General features: G+C 38.4%; 1 protein-coding gene across 1 annotated transcript in view; it reads right to left on the bottom strand.

Moving 5' to 3' along the window:
• PKDCC (protein kinase domain containing, cytoplasmic) overlaps positions 1-14749 on the bottom strand; it is a 51727-nt gene extending 36978 nt beyond the window's left edge. The window contains exon 1 of the mRNA XM_083175683.1: positions 13627-14749. Coding sequence (XP_083031809.1) covers positions 13627-14409 — 783 coding nt within the window. The 5' untranslated portion in view covers positions 14410-14749. The remainder of the gene's footprint in view (positions 1-13626) is intronic.
• Between the last annotated feature and the right edge of the window lie 5950 nt (positions 14750-20699).

Genomic DNA, 20699 nt, shown 5'->3' with positions numbered 1-20699 from the left:
GATGCTGTAAAAAAAAGTTCCAAAACTCATAAAATCTGTTAAAACAAGATAAGAATAAGTCTTCTAGACTGTGACGTGGCACTGAAACATGGAAACATGTCCTGAAAGAGTTTAGTGTGACACTCGTCTCGACACACACACACAACCAATCCCACAAGTTTGCCGCTTCATCAATTTGTCTGTATTTAGTAGAAAGAGCAAACTAAATTTAAACACGGACATGGGCTTATCTCAGTGTCTAAATTCTGTTATCTCTACCCTTCACTGGTTCAGTCCTAGTGTACAAGTCCTCTATATCCCTCTCACATCATCCTTCCTGGCTCCTTAGTCAATAGTGTGGACTCTTCCTTCCTTGACATGTGTATCTGTCGTGTATTATCTGAGATCACAGGCACCACTCTTTCACACTATACAGGCTTTGACATCTAATGCTGACCTCCCAGTGCCAAATATTTCCTTGTTCTGCCAATTGCCAGAGACTCTAATGCTGCCAACTCCTAAATGCCAAGAGAAGCAGCCCGTGTGTTTCTATTTCTGGAATCGCTGCATCTGACTGGGGGTCTAAATGACCTTCATTAAACAGCAGAATCACTTTGCTTTGAGCAAGGTGGGCTAAAAAATCCTTTAAAAAAAACTATATTTAATTATTTATAGGATAGCTTAAAACACATATTTCTGTAACAAAATAGCATTGACTCACAAAAAAAGTGGAAGTCTAATAACACATTTATTGGTTGCTATTAGCAATTTCTTCAGCTGTCCTCTTTAGAAAATGTGATACAGTACCACCTAAATATTTTTATTGTAAGGCAATGGTACTTTCACTAAATATATCTCACAGTCAGTTTTTTTTTTTCGAGGGGGGGGGGGGTTGTCCCAATCCTCAGGCCTCTAAGGAATATGGTATAATTCTAGAATGAGGAACTTGGTGGGTCAATACCGTGACAGTGCCAGGCAAACCTATGCTGTTGGTCACTATAATATAGCAACAATTTTGAGTGTGAATACGATATAATTTGGGTATGGTTGGGGTCTGTTTGAGCAGATCTATTCTCACCAACTTGAGTAGAGTAAGCAGTTATGTATTATGTTAGGCAAATGGGGGGAGTCTATTTTTCGGTACAGACAGACCAACCAAACCCCCCAAAAAACCCTATAGATCTTCCCTATAGCAAAACACAATGAACAGTTGCTGAAAAATATATTTTACTGCAATTAAATATATTTTATTGTGAAATACAGGTAGATGAATGATTGATACACTATGTGAAGTTCTAAAAAAAATTTTGAATTCCAAAATCAAGTACATAATATCTGTTGTCCGGCCACGTCAAGCCAATAATCTAGGAGCCACCGCAATAAATGACACTCTTCTATTGTATGCATCTATTTCAAGTGGTCACCAAACTCGGTACTTGTGTACTATCACGGCGCCCATCGCATCGCATACCACTAATTAAGGTATGCAATGGCATGCGATGGACCCAATTTCAGCCTTCTCCCGGGCTGAGTATACAATTTTAAAATCGCGTCGCATCGCATGCCATTACAATGGCTTGTGATGCGATGCAACGCGATTTCCCATTGATTCCCATGACCCGATTTTTAATTGTATACCCAACCTGATGGGTAATGACTATATTAAATGCCCCCACATTGTTAACGGCCCCCCACTATGACCGCCAACCCGAAGCGTGGCGAGCCCGCAAGGGGCAGCGGTACGCGTCCTCCGACCTTTTCATACCCCCACTATCCACGTCGGCGTGGAGTTGATTTTATAAAGTGTGGCGAGTGCAGCGAGCCACCGAGCCCGAAGCGTGGCGAGGGGACGCGGAATACATGTAAAGTTATCCGCTGCGCTCGCCACGCTTTATAAAATCAACGCCACGCCAATGTGGATAGTGGGGTATGAAAAGGTCGGAGGACTCGTACCGCCGCCCCGCGCGGGCTCACTGCGCTCGCCACATTTCGAGTTGGTGTTGATAGTGGGGTGGCGTTAACAATGGGGGGCATTTCACATACTCATGAACCATGAGGGTGGATATACAATTAAAAATCGGGTCTGGGGGGGCATTTAACATGGTAATAAGGCATCTGGGTGCCTGTACAATTACAAATCGGGTGAAATTGCGACGCGGTTTTTCATTGTACAATGCCCTGTGATGGAAATCTTGGGCACCGTGATAATACACATACACCTGTATATATTTTGGTCACTAAACAGCTTGCTACTGTACTTCCCTTCTCATCTGTGCTCAGTAGACAGACTTTCTGGCACCTGTATGGTTGACCTGAACAAAATAAATATAAATATTTGTATTTATCATCATATGATTTGAAAGGCGGATAAAAAGGCAATCTATTTAGAGGGCTGAAATCATGGACTTAGCAGCCCTCAGAAGACCTAAATGCCGAATATGATTACAGTAAATTACAAAGTGATCATATTATGCTCCATCAGACTATTGTATTACTTCATCCTTAGCCCCTTTATTCCACAGGAGACTGTATTCCAAAAACCTGTGTTAAGCTGAAGCCAGCAGACCCGGGCTGGAGAGGGACTAATATGTAACGGATGAAAGATCGTTTTACTAACAAAATCACTGCAGATCTGAATGTGGGAATGCTCAGTTTTATGAGCCTGTCATAACATTTGATGGACAATTACTGCGAAACACTACACACACACTTTACAGGGGATGTCTAATTCCTTTTGCTTGTACACAGGTCAAAGACAAGGTGCAGTGAACACACCAAGGTGGCTTGCAAGCAGGTGTCCAAACTTTACGGCTTGTACGCGGGCTCTATCGGACATAAACCAATTACCTGCATCTGCCAGACAAAAGGTCCCAGGTGTAGCATATTAGTAGGAAAGAGAAACAACACACGCTCTGTGAACAGTGTCCTAGCTGTCTGCTAGAACGCATAAAGAAGATGGCCGGGCTTCCGCACCCTATCACTATTCAGAATTTAATCTGGGTTATTGTTTAGTAAATGGCTTGTACTTTTAGGCAATGCGATGGTGCCGTACTGCGTGACTTATAAGCTGTGTTCATTACTGCTATGATTATGTTATGCTGGAACAAAACAGCAAATATATTAAGGCGCGTTGAAAAGTCCAGTGCTCTGAAGCGTAGACTTTCCCGTAACGCTCTAGCATCCAAATGAAAGATGTCAATTATTGCACAAAGCAGACATTTGTATTCCGAAATGAGAGGGGGCTAGTATTTATAAAATAACCAGGCCGACGTGTGTTCTTGTAAAAATGAAGACAGATGATTCTCACTCATAATATAGTGGGATTGATATTTGGTAGGTTTCATTATATCATGTTGAAGTTTTTACGTCAGGCTCCTACAACGGATTACTTTTTTTCTTATAAAAAGCATAAAAAAACTTCTAATGTAACGCTGTCAAATACAAATTGATAAAAACATATTCGAAACGATATTCTCATAATTTTATTCATTTTCTTTTTTGGTGCCCATGAAAAAAAGTCAGACACCATGCAGTGAGAGAAGGCCATTACTTGACATAGTGACATCATAGTGACATCATTCATAATGCTATAACTATATTTATTTTGTTGGCTACCATCAAAAAAGACAGGCACCAAGCAGTGAGAGAAGAATTACTTGACATAATTGTATAATTTTAAGAGAAAATGTGAATGATTATGAAAACAACCCCACTAAAATAGGTTTGCTGTGAACAAGGGAGTCCATTAAATGCATATAGCCATAGGTATGATGTTGCTTATTCCTTCAGGATCATTTAACATATTATTATGTGTTTGATATTTACAGAAACTGAAAATAGACATTATACTGAATAAGCCTATCAAGAGCAATAATCAAGAGCAATAATCGAGGCTTATAAGCAGTTCCGAAGGTATACATACATTTTGTTGCCAACAGTCAAAATGTCGACAAAATAATACCAACATGACTATGCCAACGCAATAGTTATGATATTTATAGCATGTTAACTGTGTCGGCATTATGCAATTATAGTAAAGCATCATGTGTAACCATCAAGTTATATACTCCAGTCGGCACTGCACTGCTGCTTTATGCCCTCCTGCTGCTCACTGCAGCGAATTGCGCCATTGGGCAGTGGTGGGTGGGTCTACAATGATAATGAACAGTACATATAACTACAGGAAGCAGTTCAAAGTTCTAGGTAGACAGTCAATAGGTCAACATGCACTAGGTCATCACAGGCAAAAGGTCAACATGCACTAGGTCTACATTGACAAAATGTTGATAGTCAACACAGGAAAAGTTGACATGAGTTTGTCATTCTTTTTACTTTTTTCTACCTTTACCATCTATGTGGACTACAGCTGGGAATGGTAAAGCATGGTGAGCAAAGCGAGTGCACGCTCTACACTAATTGGGGGTCCATGTCGGCAGGTGTTGACATTGACACAAAAATGTGAAAAAATCATGTAGACCTTTACATGTGTCAACCTTTTGCTTGTGTCAACATTTTGATCATGTCAATCTTCAAGATATTTCAGAAGAGTAGGCAAGTGTTCCTTTCACATTGTTAGTAAATGGTACATTATAAGTATTAGTTTTATGTTTTTTTTTTAAACAAATACTTACACACTAACCTCAAGTACAAACACCTTTCATACCGCCGACCCAGCAATTATCCGTCATTTTTGAGTGCCTGGTAATACTCGATTTCATACCAGAAACTTTGACTTGGTCATTTACTGCAGTGGCAGCATTAAATACTCTGGGCTCATCAGTGATTCTAGCACCATAGGCACAGCAGCATGGAGCACATGGGCCCCTGAGTCTCAGAGGGCCCACAATGCACAGGCTTCACCTGTTTTTTGATATTTACCCTGTGGAGTCCAGTGGTGGCTGCAGAAGCACTGCTAAAATCGTTAATCTGTGCTCAGACTCCACAACACCGGCGGCAGCAGCAGTAGCAATGGGAAATTGCCAGAAAAATGGCCACCACACCATTTTTCCAGAAATCTGCGCATGCACATTGGAGTGCTCAGACACTACTAAAATGGCCCTCTTTAGATTAGAAAGGCAGAGAGAAGATGGCAGACTATAAATGCATACAACTGGCCACAGAATCAGCAACTCCCAGTGTGCAATAAACCAACATTCTACCTGTAGAACAGTTCCACAAATATAAATTTAAGGAACATCAATGAAACCCTGCCCAGTGATATGTATTGTATATTGATAACCACATGTTAACATATTATAAATATGCACCCACGTTACGCTCACAAACTGCTTCATTTTAGGTCTTATCTACTTTTTGATGTCTCTTGACAAACAAGGTCTTGATTCTCGGATGTAACATTTGTAATACAGCACAGAGGGTTCCATTTATAGTCATGAAAAACTGTGTCTGTTTCTGATTTTCTTTGCTACTGTTTAAATGGCCCATTAGCGTGATTTCAGCTTAAATACAGTACTAAATACCAGAGTGAGTTTTTTTTTTTCTTTACCCTATGATGGTAACGTTACTTATTGTTGGAAACGTTAAAGGGGATTCACTCTCAGACACAACACGTCAATGAGTAGAAGATTTACTCTGCAGAGCACCTCAGCTCATACAGCATAATAACCCTCATAAATCAGCTGTATGTATGATCTAGAACTGCAGCACAGTACAGCTGTCCAGTCTACGGGACATCCCCAGTCTTTAACAGTAGATTAATAAAAGTCAAAAAGAGATATAACAGATGTATAAATAGAAAACGATCAAAGCACTAACATGAAACATTTAGTGTTGTATTATTTATCTACCAAAACATCTTTGACTTGCAATAGTCATTAAATATATGTTGTATAATATAGGCTACCCCATATTTGCATAGTGTATGTATTGAGTAAATTCTCACCGTGTTCTTTTTACATACTGGATAGTACATTTCTCTAATGCGATGGCTATAGAAATATAAAAACACTTGCATTGTTCAGGCCATAGGCAAAAACAGGCCAAAGTCCCCATCATTTTTGTTCAACATTAGATAATTTTTATAAATAATGACATTATTTACCATTATTTTGGATAAACACTATATCTTTAGGAACTAAATTTAGGTTTAATAGGATGTAATTTGCCTACATTTTAAATCCAGAAATGTGTCAATCACAGGCAAGGTTTTATCATAAACAAACGGGGGCCCCAAAAAATACATTTTTATTTCTCAATTGTATTTTTCCTGTAAAATGCTTTAATTTCTGAGATTTATTACACATTCTTTTTAAGTTTAATTGCGAAAAGTCAATTATGCACTTTCCAATTCTGAATAAGGGGCAGTAAGATCAGGCACGTTTTGTGTATTTCAAAGCATAAGTATATATACTGTCTATTATAAAAATAAGTAGTACAGCTTTGGATAGGTTATAGGGCAGTCAGCTGTGAGATAAAAGACAAAAAAAATAAAGAGTTTTTTTCTTTAAAAAAAAAATCCTTTCGTTTTTCCTTACTAGAAACATGAGAATGAAAACGGCCAGTTAACTTTCAAGTAGAGAAACAAAAGTTCTCTCTGGCAGAGGCAACCATCAAGACTATTTGATACATAGCAACTGGGAGGTAATTAGTGCACTGCTAAACCTTGTGTTAAGTAAATCAGTGACCCAAATCCTTATCTTTCCAAATACCCCTCATTATTGAATCTGCTTTAATGAACAACCCTCCAGACTAAAGACATTTCCATTTTAATGGGAGTGCACCTGCCCATCACAATGACTATTAACAAAGGAATTTAAGAAACTTCAGCAATGCCTAAATGGCAAAAATGCTATAGCTAAAATAGAACAAAGAAGCCCGTAAAATAGGTCTGAAGGTATTTAGCATTTCATCCAAAAATTAATTAAACCAAATATGCTAGGAGACTTCTCGTTGCATCTGCAGACCAGAAAACATTTGTAACAAATCCAGGCTGTAGACGTGTCATTCAGTGTACAGATTTACAGGTGTTACCTGTGCTTATATCACTGGGAAGAGGTGAAGCAGTTTATAAGTTAATCAATTGTTATCTATTATACTTTAGCAAAAAAAGATGTATGGTTGTACGTTCCGCGTTATCGAAAACAGTAAGTCTTAAACTTAGCGCTTTAAACTGTACACTATGCTAGGCGATAAGTCATATACACAAAGTACCCAGTTATACAACGTTTTCACAAAGTAAATGTCCAGTCCTGTTACATACTGTAGCTATCAGTCTCACATTGGAAATATAAAAAGTCTCTTCTGTAACCCTTTATGCACCAGCACAGCTGGTAGATGTATCACCCTAAATGGACACGTATACACTTGGTGGCATTCCAAAAATTCATACGTATCCTAGATTTGCAGGGAGTGTGAATACATATCATCTATTACCAATGGCTCCAAAAAGGTTAATGGTTTCTTCACAGGGAGAATCCTAAAAATTACAGATAAGCAAAATTTTGCTAGAATTTTACGCAAGTCGAATTTCACAGTTAACGTGCGAAAATTAAAGCAATACAGTTGCAGTGTTACTTGCCCGTCATCCTGCACTGTAATATGTGTATTCTGTATTACATAATTAGCTATAATCTATAAATAGATTTTGGACACAATTAATTCTGCTATGGAAAGGTAGGACTAGAGTTCTGGGAGAAAATATAATGACAGGAGGAATTCCATGCTAAATACATTAGACTAAATTCAGTCAGTGTGTGTAGTTCTACTCCCATATGCACAATGACGAGGCATAGATTCCTCGGAAATATAACAATATAGATCAAATTCTGATACTAAAGCTTTTGATTGACATATTTTTTACAGAAAAATATAAATTATTCAAATTGGAGTAAACATTTAAATGCCTAGACATAGGATGAAACAAAATGGGAACATTTTGATAAGCTTAGTCAATATGATTAGTCATTAGTGGTGATATATGCCTGTTCAATCGACTACAGAATAAATATGTAATATATTCATCACATTATCCAATACATCATAAAGCTAAAAGTGATAAAACTAAAGTGAAACATAGGTCATATATATATATATATATAAATATAAATTTGGGGCAGCACGGACAGAGTAATGGTTAGCATTACTGCCTCACAGCACTGAGGTCATGGGTTCGATTCCCACCATGGCTCTAACTGTGTGGAGTTTGTATATTCTCCTTGTGCTTGCGTGGGTTTCCCCCGGGTATTCCGGTTTCCTCCCACAATCCAAAAATATACTGGTAGGTTAATTCGCTCCAAACAAATTAACCCTAGAATGTCTGTGTGTGCATGTGCATGTGGTAGGGAATATAGATTGTAAGCTCCACTGGGGCAGGGACTGATGTTAATGTTCAAATATTCTCTGTAAAGAGTTGCGCAATATGTGTGCGTTATATAAGAACCTGTTAATAAATAAAATATATCTCCAAAAAAGAACAGAACTCCAGAGGCAAATACATCTATATATATATATATATATATATATATATATATGTGTGTGTGTGTGTGTGTGTCTATAGTTTAGCTATAAGTATACACCTGTAAGCAAGTATACAGCAGAAACAGTGGCACTAAATCTAATGTTAGCGCGTATAAGAGATAGTTTTAATATGTATGGCGATTTAAACTAATTTAATTTCTACTCTATAAATGTATTCTATCCATTGGAGAGTGGCTACCGCGCCAACTTATTAACAGCTGCTCGGAGAAAGTGTCTGAAGTAGCGCCTGCTAAATGATCTTGTAGGACGATCCTCTTGCCAAGTGTATTTGTAAGCAAGGCTTTATAAAGTTCTAGTTTCAACAACATACACTCTAAAAGCAATGCGGGATAATGAGACGTCATCATTATGGCTAATTTTAGTTTTAATCAAATCTGATAAATAAAATATAAAACTGAATGTGATACAGTTTTAGAGGGAGATGTCTCGCTTTAGGTAGGGCTCAGAAAGTAGTATATAAAATCTGCAGAGAAAATAATACATTTTCTAGGCAGTTATCTGAAGCCCATTCACAGAAACTTGCTGAAAATACAAATGTATTCCAAGTCTTATTTCTACCCTCTGTGTTTGAGATGTTTCCTTTGGTGAGTTTCTCTTGCAGCCACATCACCTGTGCATGGAGACAAGTTGTGATTTGCGACTGCTAATTGATTACATAATTTCTGTGTTTCGAGTGCATGAACCATAATCTGTTTCTAATGAACCTCTACTTCATCCATTGGCTGGGAGCAAGACTGCAGCCACAGAAGATTATGTATTGCTTCTGCTAAGTCATGTTTTTCAGTGTTAGGCTGGAGATAACTATCATGAAAGCCTGTACATCTGTCTGTTTCCTGTTAGTGTGTTGGTGCCTCTCACCAATGACATATTAACAAGCCTGTTTGATGATCCTAGATGGTAGTAATAAGCTCTGTTATGATGTTATTCTTTTGCCTGGCTGGATGGAAACCTTCATCGTATCTAAATCATTACAATCTGCTGTACGCTGTTATCAGCCTGAACTGAGATCAAATCACTTTGTCACAATTAATATACTTGTAGAGTGGCCGACATCTCAGTCTGAAGACCGAATAGAAGGCTTGTAAAACAATAAATAAAATACATACGCACTTACTTTATTATAGTACAATGAAAACAGATGATTATCAAACGATTAGAGAGATAGTTGGTATCCAGAGATTCTATACATAAAATATAAAAGACTATGGATGATGACATTCTTCATACAATGAATATACAACACATTACATATTTTTGATTCATATCGCTCTCTTTCTCTCTCTCTCTCTCTCTCTCTGTCTCTCTCTCTCTCTCTGTCTCTCTCTCTGTCTCTCTCTGTCTCTCTATCTCTCTCTGTCTCTCTCTCTCATAGCTAGATAGATAGAGTAATATGGAGTCAAAGACTATTGTGGCCATCTGTCTACGTCTGACAGCGTTAATGATAATGAATGGTAATGAATCAATATCATAATCATATAATATATTGCATGTCAGGATTTGACCCTTAGAAGGTGGGCAGCACATCTGATCTCTGTCTGTGACAACTGAATTACATTTGTTGTGGTTAATGCTAAACTAAGAATACCAGGTTATGCTTAAATTATCTAAAGTAGCATATTATTATCCCAATACAACCAGGCTATGTATAGATTATCTAGACTAGAGTAGTATACAATACAACCAGGCTAAGTATAGATTATCTAGACTAGAGTATTGTACAATAAAACCAGGCTATGTATAGATTATCTAGACTAGAGTAGTATACAATACAACCAGGCTATGTATAGATTATCGAGACTAGAGTATTATACAATACAACCAGGCTATGTATAGATTATCTAGACTAGAGTATTGTACAATAAAACCAGGCTATGTATAGATTATCTAGACTAGAGTAGTATACAATAAAACCAGGCTATGTATAGATTATCTAGACTAGAGTAGTATACAATACAACCAGGCTATGCATAGATTATCTAGACTAGAGTATTGTACAATACAACCAGGCTATGTATAGATTATCTAGACTAGAGTATTGTACAATACAACCAGGCTATGTATAGATTATCTAGACTAGAGTATTGTACAATAAAACCAGGCTATGTATAGATTATCTAGACTAGAGTAGTATACAATACAACCAGGCTATGCATAGATTATCTAGACTAGAGTAGTATACCATACAACCAGGCTATGTATAGATTATCTAGACTAGAGTAGTATTCAATACAACCAGGCTATGCATAGATTATCTAGACTAGAGTATTATACAATACAACCAGGCTATGTATAGATTATCTAGACTAGAGTATTGTACAATAAAACCAGGCTATGTATAGATTATCTAGACTAGAGTATTATACAATACAACCAGGCTATGTATAGATTATCTAGACTTGAGTAGTATTCAATACAACCAGGCTATGCATAGATTATCTAGACTAGAGTAGTATACCATACAACCAGGCTATGTATAGATTATCTAGACTAGAGTAGTATTCAATACAACCAGGCTATGCATAGATTATCTAGACTAGAGTAGTATACCATACAACCAGGCTATGTATAGATTATCTAGACTAGAGTAGTATACCCTACAACCAGGCTATGTATAGGTTATCTAGACTAGAGTATTATACAATACAGACAGGCTATGTATAGATTATCTAACCTAGAGTATTATACAATACAACCAGGCTATGTATAGATTATCTAGACTAGAGTATTATACATAACAACCGGTCTATGTATAGATTATCTAGACTAGAGTATAACCACAATACAACCAGGCTATGTATAGCTTGCCCGTACCATGCTATGCAGAGTATCTAAACTAGAGTATAACCACAATACAACCAGGCTATGTATATAGAGTATTATATAAAACAATCAATTAATGTTTAGATTATCTAGAGTATTATACAATACAACCTGGCAATGTAAAGATAAATCTAAACTGTAACAATACATGAAGACTATGTATACATTATCTAAAGTAGAGTAGTATCAGAATACAAGCAGACTATGTATACATTATCTAAACTCGAGTATTATCACAATACAACCGGGCTATGTATAGATTGTCTAGTTTTATCACAATACAACCATGTTATCTATAGATTAGGTGCATTACAGTAAAATCCCAATACAACCAGGTATATATCTAAAATCACACAACTCTATGTTTAGATTATCCAAATACATTAGTATCACAAAACAACAAGGCTACTGTAAGTATAGACTAAACGAGAGTATCTTTGAAAAAAAAAAGTATATATATATATATATATATATATAATGCAGATTACTCATTAACAACAACCACACTATATATAGATCAACTACATTTCAGGTAAAACAAACAAAAATCACTTTAGAACTCTTAAGCACATAAAGGCCAGAAAATATATTTATTCAATGACTATGTGTAAAATCACACTTCTGACAGTCTGTCATCAGCATGTAGCAGTATTTACACATAAATATGTCAACATTATAGTAGATAAACTACCACAGCTGCCCTTGCTAGCTTCAGGACATCTATATATATGAAATATGAAATGTATGTAAAATGTGTATTGAAAATAATCTGATGTGATTTCTGATTAAGAAACATTGTCAGACCTATTCTGCATGACTATAAATTAACAAAGAAACACTTGTTTCTGGCTAGAGAAACTGTTCCGCACAATATTTTTATAATTATCAATAGTGCTAAAGATTCTACGGATTGGTGTTGTCTGGACACACAGATAGCCTTGTTTTCCCCCAAGAAACACTGAGACTGATTTACACTTTTCCTGCTTTGAGTAAATGAGACACAAAATTCTCAGTGCATATAATAAGCCTCAAGGATTGGCTTCTTGTTAGGGTCCTGGGGGTAAAGATCTCTGTTAAAGCTCCAGAATAGTGTTTTAAAATTTTATTCATAAAGGAAGGTGGAACCATTTACACTCTAAGTAAAATAAACACGGTAAAGTTAGGCCATGTGAAAATCCCATTCTGTTCTATCTAGCCAATACATCATTGTGGCAATAGGGTAACTGAAATCAACGAGAGGGTTATATTTTTCTCTTAACATGTATCCCAAAGGTGGAGCTGGTTGCTGTATTCATTTGTTAGGATTTCTAAAGCTCGTCTCCAGAAAACATAAGTCACCAGAGAGAATGTGTTTCATATCCCAAGCTCTGCAGTGCTCATCTGGAAAATGCAATCCAAATTCATAACTGTAAAATGTAGGATGATTTATATTATAGCAGCAAAGGAAATTCTGGAGTCCTGAGATAGATTCAGGGGGGGAAGTCTACTTGCAAACAAGGCTGTCTGGGATTACAAGGATTTTGCAGGAAGCAGAGCATAGTTAGATGGTAAACTGGTGAGCAGGGACCTTCTACCTTTGTATCGGTCTGTTAGTACCCAGTTTGTTGTTTCTAATTGTAGAGCCCAATGGAATATGCTGCGCTATATAAGATACTGTAAATAAATAAATGTTTACAAATAAGGGGTTATCCTGCACTGGAGTGAATTGGAAGTAGAGCATCTTAAGCTCTGTACACACGGAGCAATATATTGCTCAGTGTCCCTTTTTCATTAGCGACCAGAGATGGTCGCTGAAAGTAGACAGTGCCGGGGGAAACAGCTGATTGCCGGGGGATGCTGCTGGTCGCTCCCGGCAACAGTTATCCTGTACACACGGGGATATGGTCGCTCAGCTAAAATCGCACCGTGACAGTCGCCCCGTACACACGGGGATATGGTTGCTCAGTGACCATATCCCCGGCGATAATGGCTAAAATCGCACCGTGTCTACATGGCTTTAGTGTGTGTGTGAATGAAAAAAGCACACCAAACTTTTAGTGCACTGTGAATGGACCACTATTAAATACGGTTGACCGCTGGTGACATATATGTGTTTCAGAAGCATTATTATTAATGTACTGTAGCTTTTGGAACGCTAAGTATCTGCAGAGATTTGCCCCATTCAAAATACCGGACCAGCTATAAGATGCTGAAAGTGATGCGCAGATGATGCAAAAATGAACAAAAATGACACAAAATGGTTAAATTCTAGAGGATACGATTGAATAATGTATGTAATGCACTGCTTCTGAAGGAAATGAATGAAAACAACATTTGCCAATGTAACTTTACCTGCAGGATGTTTGGATGCTGAAGTCTTTGCAGCAAAATCATTTCTTTAACAATCTTGAAAGAGGCCAATCGGTAGCAGTCTTCCAACGTCCTATAATGTTTAACACAATTCTGTATGTCATGTCCTCCAAAATCGACAGATTTCAGTGCCACCGACACAGTGTCATTCAGGACCAGTCTATAAACAGCTTTCGTATAACCAGAACCCAAATAACGTACATCGGTTCCTTTACTAATGTCCTGGCAACCTAACATAGGTGGCTGAAGAGACAGATCTATTTTTGGACCGGGATGTAACCGGGAGAGTATGTCCTGATCAAACCTGGATCTCTTTTCCCATTTCTGGCGGTGCTCCGATGAGGATTGCTGGGCTAAGTCCATGAGCCTCCGCTCCAAGGGTCTCAGTAGCCTTTCTGTGGCAGAGACTGGGTCTTGGTGTTCTCTGTAGCGGATCACCTCCTGGTACCTCTCTTGGAGCTGCCGCAACAAGTCCAGAGAGACTCCCTCCCCCTGCCATGATGCACCAAGTGGTTCAGGGGTTCCGTTGTCGTCCTGTAACCGGTGAGTAGGGTCAAACCCAGGCACACACAGTAAATTTAACAGAGTGCCAAGGAAAAAGGTCAGACAGAACCCAGCTGCCACTGCTATTTTCCTGCGTCTCATTCTCAGGTTATCTCCAGGTCTCCAGCCTGCCCCTCTTCTGTTTAGGTCTAAGGATGAGATTCGAAAAAGTCTTCCTTTACATTGTATTCCTAAATCCTTGCAATGTTGGACATCACCCATATAAGGAGGGATTGTGTGACACTTGCCTCTGCACCGTTCAAGGGAATGTATCACCTATTTGTAAAAAGAAAAATGTTATATTCCTTCTTTACCTCTCACTGCAACCTCTGTCTCTGTGCTATAGTAAGTAGGTGCTTCCACTTCTCTCTGCAGATCCTTATCCCACACAGAATAGATGTTAGCTGCAGGACTGTCAGAGCTGGAATGAGGAGGAGGCGTGTTTCCAAACGGTTCCTCTTAAGCCCGGCCTCTTGCTGAGTGACAGCATCAGTCATTCATAGTGGGATAAATCACTTCCCTTTCTCCTGTATGGCAGAGAGGCATGCACTCGCAACCAAGACATGTGGCATATTGTGTTTTTAACTATCTCGAAATCTGCAGACTTCAGGATGAGCTGAGATTGTGCTACTGCCTTTTTTTTTTTTTTTTTTTTTTTTTAGGCTAATCCATTTGGAGGAGAGGAAACAAGCTGCAAAACATAACACATGATTTACAGATCCACGGGTGCCCCCAGCAGTTTAACTCCTAGTAAAGCAGTCTGTCTTGCACACAAGTCCATGCATATATATATTTACAAGCAAGGTGCCTGGGTGCTATGATACCAGTACTTTGTGGGCTGAATCTGCTGCCACATTACCCTAGAAAGTGTCAGATTACCCTGGCTATTTCTCACCTCCCTCTATATTCTCCAGCGCATAGCAGTGCTATGTTATTTTACCCACCATGGGAAGGCAGACCAGATCAACTGTTAACCCCTAGACTCCAGGATACATTTATAGCCATCTATGTGCCTGTGTACAGCAGATAACTGCATCTCTGAACCATTACAGAAGGTTGATGAGGGCAGAACAGGAGGATGGGGATCTATAGGCGAACAGAGATTTTCACTGCAGGAAAGACTACCATCACCTTGGGACAGTCAATGATGAGTGTGTGCATCAAATATCCATAGAGAGGTAGAGTCCTCTATGAATATATTTAGGAATTTCAAACAGTTACTTTTTAAGACACCCCCTCCCCCCCCAAAAAAAGTGGAACAAACCTTTAATTTTTACTTTATTATTGTATAAGTGCAATACTGATGCAGATTAATTTCCACTGTTCATACTTGATTAGTGGACATCATTCCACGCCTTTGTTGTGTAGTGTGAAGATCTTGTCAATTAGAATGTGTATTATGAGTGACTGATAAGAAAAATCACTTGACGCTGTTCCATTTAGAACTTTTAACTTGATAGGCGCCTATAACACAGGAATATGTCTGCACTCACACAGGCATAAAGGAAGAAGTGAGTCTCTCTCAACCATTAGCCCCAGGCAGCAGTAAGATATAGCAGTGCTCTGTGCATCCACATTTAAAACAGAAACTGCACCATTTACTGCAATATTCACAGATCGAAAAATACAAAAATAATCAACTCTTTAAGTGACTGATATGTATATGTATATATGACATGCACAATATAGGGGGGGGGGGGGGGGGTACTTCCCTGAACATCATAAAATTCCATGGTTCTAGTGAATTAGTGAGATATATATATATATATATATATAAATATATATATGGCCTATGTACTAATTTAATGTACTAATAATAAAAAAAATAATAATAAAAAGTAGAGTATAGTGTATATATATATAGTATATACTGTATATAGTAGACAGCATTTTACAGAAAGGCAACCGATTTTTTTTTTTATCACATACGAAATAATAAAATAGACAAATTAACCATGGGGATTGCACCTATTGCTAGCAGACAGAAATACAGTGTATAGGATTCAGGACGCTTTGTGTTTGTCTAGTTGTTGAATAACCAAGGCGGACAGTGATGTGTGTTCAAACAGGATTAGATCAGCTGTGTGTGTATGTGTGTGGGGGGATTGATTATCTGATGGCATTAAATTAACATTTTAATTTACATGTGTTGTTCATAATACATCAGCTAAAGGTGCAAAGTAGACGTGCAAGATACTACTGCAGTATACTCACTCCATATAAGCCACGACTTGTCCACGCTGCAGAAGGTATTACATAAAAAGAGCAGCGTCTGACGCCAACAGGGATCACTGTACCAGGCGCAAAAGATGTGTCAGTGCGCATAATTAGCTGTACACTGCGCGAAGATGCGTCATTGCGCCTATTTAAATGTACGCTCAAATTCATTTGTTGCACAACCGATGATTATCACTTGTTTGAAAAAAAAAAAAAAAATAAGTTCCAACATACAGCTGCGATGAATGCTGAGGCTTGTAGTGGTGACGCATCTAATGGACAACAGGCGCAGGATGCATGAGCTTAAACCACAATAAATACATCTAATACAACATGAAACGCAGCATAAAGAAATACATGCATAAATAAACAAATACTTACATCAATAAATATAATAATAATAACAATAATAAAGACAAATGTCAGATTATCCTATGCAGCCAACAGGGACTCATTTTAATTAGTCATATTCTGCTTGAAATGTGAATCATTAGTGGAACATTATTGTTATTATTATTATTATTATTATTATTATACATATTGTTTTTTTTTTACATACAAAGACACTGAATAAAACTCTAAACATAATTCCTCATCAAGTATAGCCGTAGTCTTTAGCACTGGAGTAATCTGGCAGCACAGGGGTTAAGTGATCTGCGCTGTTACATTGCGTTACATTGTAACAGGCGCATCTCTGCCCCCAGAGAAACAGTATTCATTAAGGAGAATAATGGGACTTCAATGTCTAGAAGGATAAATCTGTCCTCTTTAGACTAAATCTACAAATCATGGACTCAACATGGGGTAACCCTTGCCCTGCTGGAGACGTGAATCGCAGGGGTGAGTGCTAATGACATAGTTATCCATCAAGACCCCATTATACTGCTGTTAGCAACTAATTAAGAAATACAATGGGACCCGAGCGTTCACAAAGAAAAGAGCATCAATACGAGAAAGCAATAAAAAGTTTTAGGAGAATTCCATGGCTAAAAGTTCAGTGTGGTGAAAAGAAGGTGGCAGTGTCCACTGGTGATCCGGGCAGGACCCCACTCTAATACACATTATTATTACACAGAGTCTATGGGGAAGCTCAGCCACCCTCACAGGACAAGCCATCACAGTCCTCAGTGATCACACTTATACATAGACTGTTATTATTCATTACTTAATGCCTTCCTGGTGCTGCTTTAGGCAAATGAGGACTAGGAAAACCTTGTCAGCAGATGAGATCTTGGAGGTCAGAATACATTACACATTTACTGAGCACACATACAGCACCAGCGCCTAATCTGCAATACACAGCAAATACTAGCTCTAGGTACAGAAGACATCCTCCTGCTATCAGAGGAGGTAAAATCACTGATACTACTACTACTACTACTACTACTACTACTACTACTACTACTACTACTACTACTACTAATAATAATAATAATAATAATAATAATAATAATAAATAAAACAAGCTTGCACTGTCACATGTTAAGTATAAATTAATGTTGCTGAATAATGTTCTTTCACTCCATTTTTAGTTCTCTCTCTCTCTTCCTCTCTCTCTCTCTCTCACTCTTCCTCTCTCTCCCTCTCCTTTTCCATACATAGCAATGCTCCTTTCATTATCGCCATCTCAGGATATATATAAAATATATTTATTTTACTAATTTACTTTATCCTAAATCAAGTAAATTATCACACACATATATATATATATATATATGTGTCAAATTGAGGCAGCAATCCAGTCAGACCTCGATATCGTATAAATGGAATTTATAAAGCAACGTTTCAATACAACAGTATTTTCATCAGGCACCAAGCCTGATGAAAATACTGTCATATTGAAACGTTGCTTGAATAGATTCCAGTTATAAGTTATCGAGGTCTGACTGGAGTGCCGCATCATTTTGACGTCTATAGCTGTTGAAGGCACCCAACAAACAAGGTCTATTTGGAGGCTGTGCCAGGCATCCCATCGTTATATATATATATATATATATATATATATATATACACACAACATTTTTTTATTTGAACCTTTTCTAAATAGAATTGGAAGCAGAAGGGCACATCTGAACCAATTAGCCTCATCTCATCATGTACAGCTGCCAGTATAGCCAGCTGCCCTGATCATATTATTATGATAAACTCGAGTTTGCTCGTGTAGGCGTCTTCTGGGGAAAAAAAAACATCTTCATAGTTAAATCCCTATTTCTCCCCCAAAATGTATATTACTATGCGTATAGTCATTATGGACCTGAGCAGCCTGCACACTGCAAGAGCTTAGTGTAAAGCAGGCATGGCCAAACTGTGGCCCTCCAGCTGTTGTGAAACTACACATCCCAGCATGCCTTGCCATAATTTTAGCATTTCCTAATAGCAAAACTGTGGCAAGGCATGATGGGATTTGTAGTTTCACAACAGCTGGAGGGCCATAGTTTGGCCATGCCTGGTGTAAAGTATCTGCTTTTTACTTTATTGTTCCTCTCCCTGATGTCACATGGAGATAATGCATAGCAATGTTTCTGTCTAGATCACTAAGCTATATAAATGAAAAAACGCAAACCAAATTCATCCAATAGTTTTTGTGTGATGCTGGAATAAACAGACAAACAAAAACTTATTGTACTTTTATATAGTAGATTATAGCTGCAGTAGGAAGTAAGAAGTGGCCAACACACGGGGCGATACTGCTGAGTGATCTGAGCTAGAGATGGGCAAAACTGGTCACTGAAAAGAGCTGGGATCTAGCAATCAACCCGTAAAAGATCCGGATCTTTTGGGCGGATCATCGTCTCGCTTTGAAAAAAGGGGTAATTTGATGATAATGAAGCATAATTATTTTATTGCCATAAACCAGGGACGAGACGGCTGCCGCAGTTTACAAATCGCCGGTCTGTGTGGTCGGGCAGCTGTCTGATACAGGGGAAATCTCGCGAGAGGTCGGTAGCTCTCACGAGATTTCCCCTGTACTTGACTTGCTGAACAGCCATCGGGCGGGTGGGCGGGCCACAAAGACCAGGAAACTGAAAGTAAAAGAATGACGGATCAACTTTTTGGGATCGGCGGCTAACTCACTCTTTTAAGGGATCCGTCCAAAAGATTTGCTTCGTTCGCGAATGCCCCATCTCTAATCTGAGCTATGTAGATGGCTCAGATCGCTCAGCACACAGCATTGCACAGCGATGTGCACTGAGCGATCTCTCAGGGCCAGTGTTCTTCAGTGAGAACGCTGGCCTTGATTGGCAGTTAACTCGATTTTTTCCATTATTTAACGGGAACTTAATCGCCGGGTGATAGTGACACATGGGGCCACGCATTGCTACACGGAGCGATGTAAGAGCATTTTCGAAGCGATCTGGTCAGATCACTTCGAAAATGCCCTGAAATCTCCCCGTGTGTAGGGCCCCATTTATTATCTCCTATTTTCTCAGCATAGAAGAGAGAATAACACGTTTATAGAACCAGAATTCACATGCCTGCGTTTTTATTCCTAGATAAGTGCCTCAATTAGTTTTACTGCCCTTTTTGCATCTGTTTTGGGAAAGTATGAGTTACCACGTCTTCCATTCTAACGTCTATTTGCTCTGCAATACATGAAGAACTGTCAGTAAAATGCTCCCTTTTTGCCCTGCAGAGATAATTACATTTGGGGCTGGTTTAATGCTCTAAATTAATCTTATTTTATGACTGGGTAGGCTTAATGAATAGCTATTATTTACTCACCAGTTGTAAAATGTGGCGTAAAACAAGTGGGGGATTGGTAACTAGGTGTAAAAGTTTGCAGGATTCCATCAGGGCTAAAGAACACAAAGGAGGATAAATACATTCCAGTGTTCTAAACTGAAAACTATTTCATGCATCAGTGTTGGTGTTACTAAGCATAGTCCAATACACATTTTATTCATTATTTTAGGATAAACAGACTAACAATAGATTTGACTGTGTACTGCGGCTGGTTTATTTAGTTTAGTTAGTTGTCTAAATCATGTAGATTTGATCAGTTTAGCAGGCCGGGCTAGCTATACATGCCTTCTGTTGAAAAAACATGTCAGGGAGACTGTGAAGGTGGCACCAGAACAGAGGACGTGTACTGCTACATCTGGGAGGCGTGTCATAAAATGACGTACATCCAAATGTTGATGGGAATGAGTCATCGGGTCAACCAAATGAAGATCAATATACATTGGGTCGATCACTGAAGGTCAACTGGCCTTGGGTTGACACAGACAAAAGGTTCGACAAGCCTAAGGTCGACAGGGTCAAATAGTCGACACAAGCATTAGGTCCGCATAGGG

Source organism: Crinia signifera, chromosome 3 (genome assembly GCF_055691185.1).
Source record: "Crinia signifera chromosome 3, ASM5569118v1, whole genome shotgun sequence".
Lineage (NCBI taxonomy): Eukaryota > Metazoa > Chordata > Amphibia > Anura > Myobatrachidae > Crinia > Crinia signifera.
This window is presented reverse-complemented; position numbering and strand designations above follow the sequence as displayed.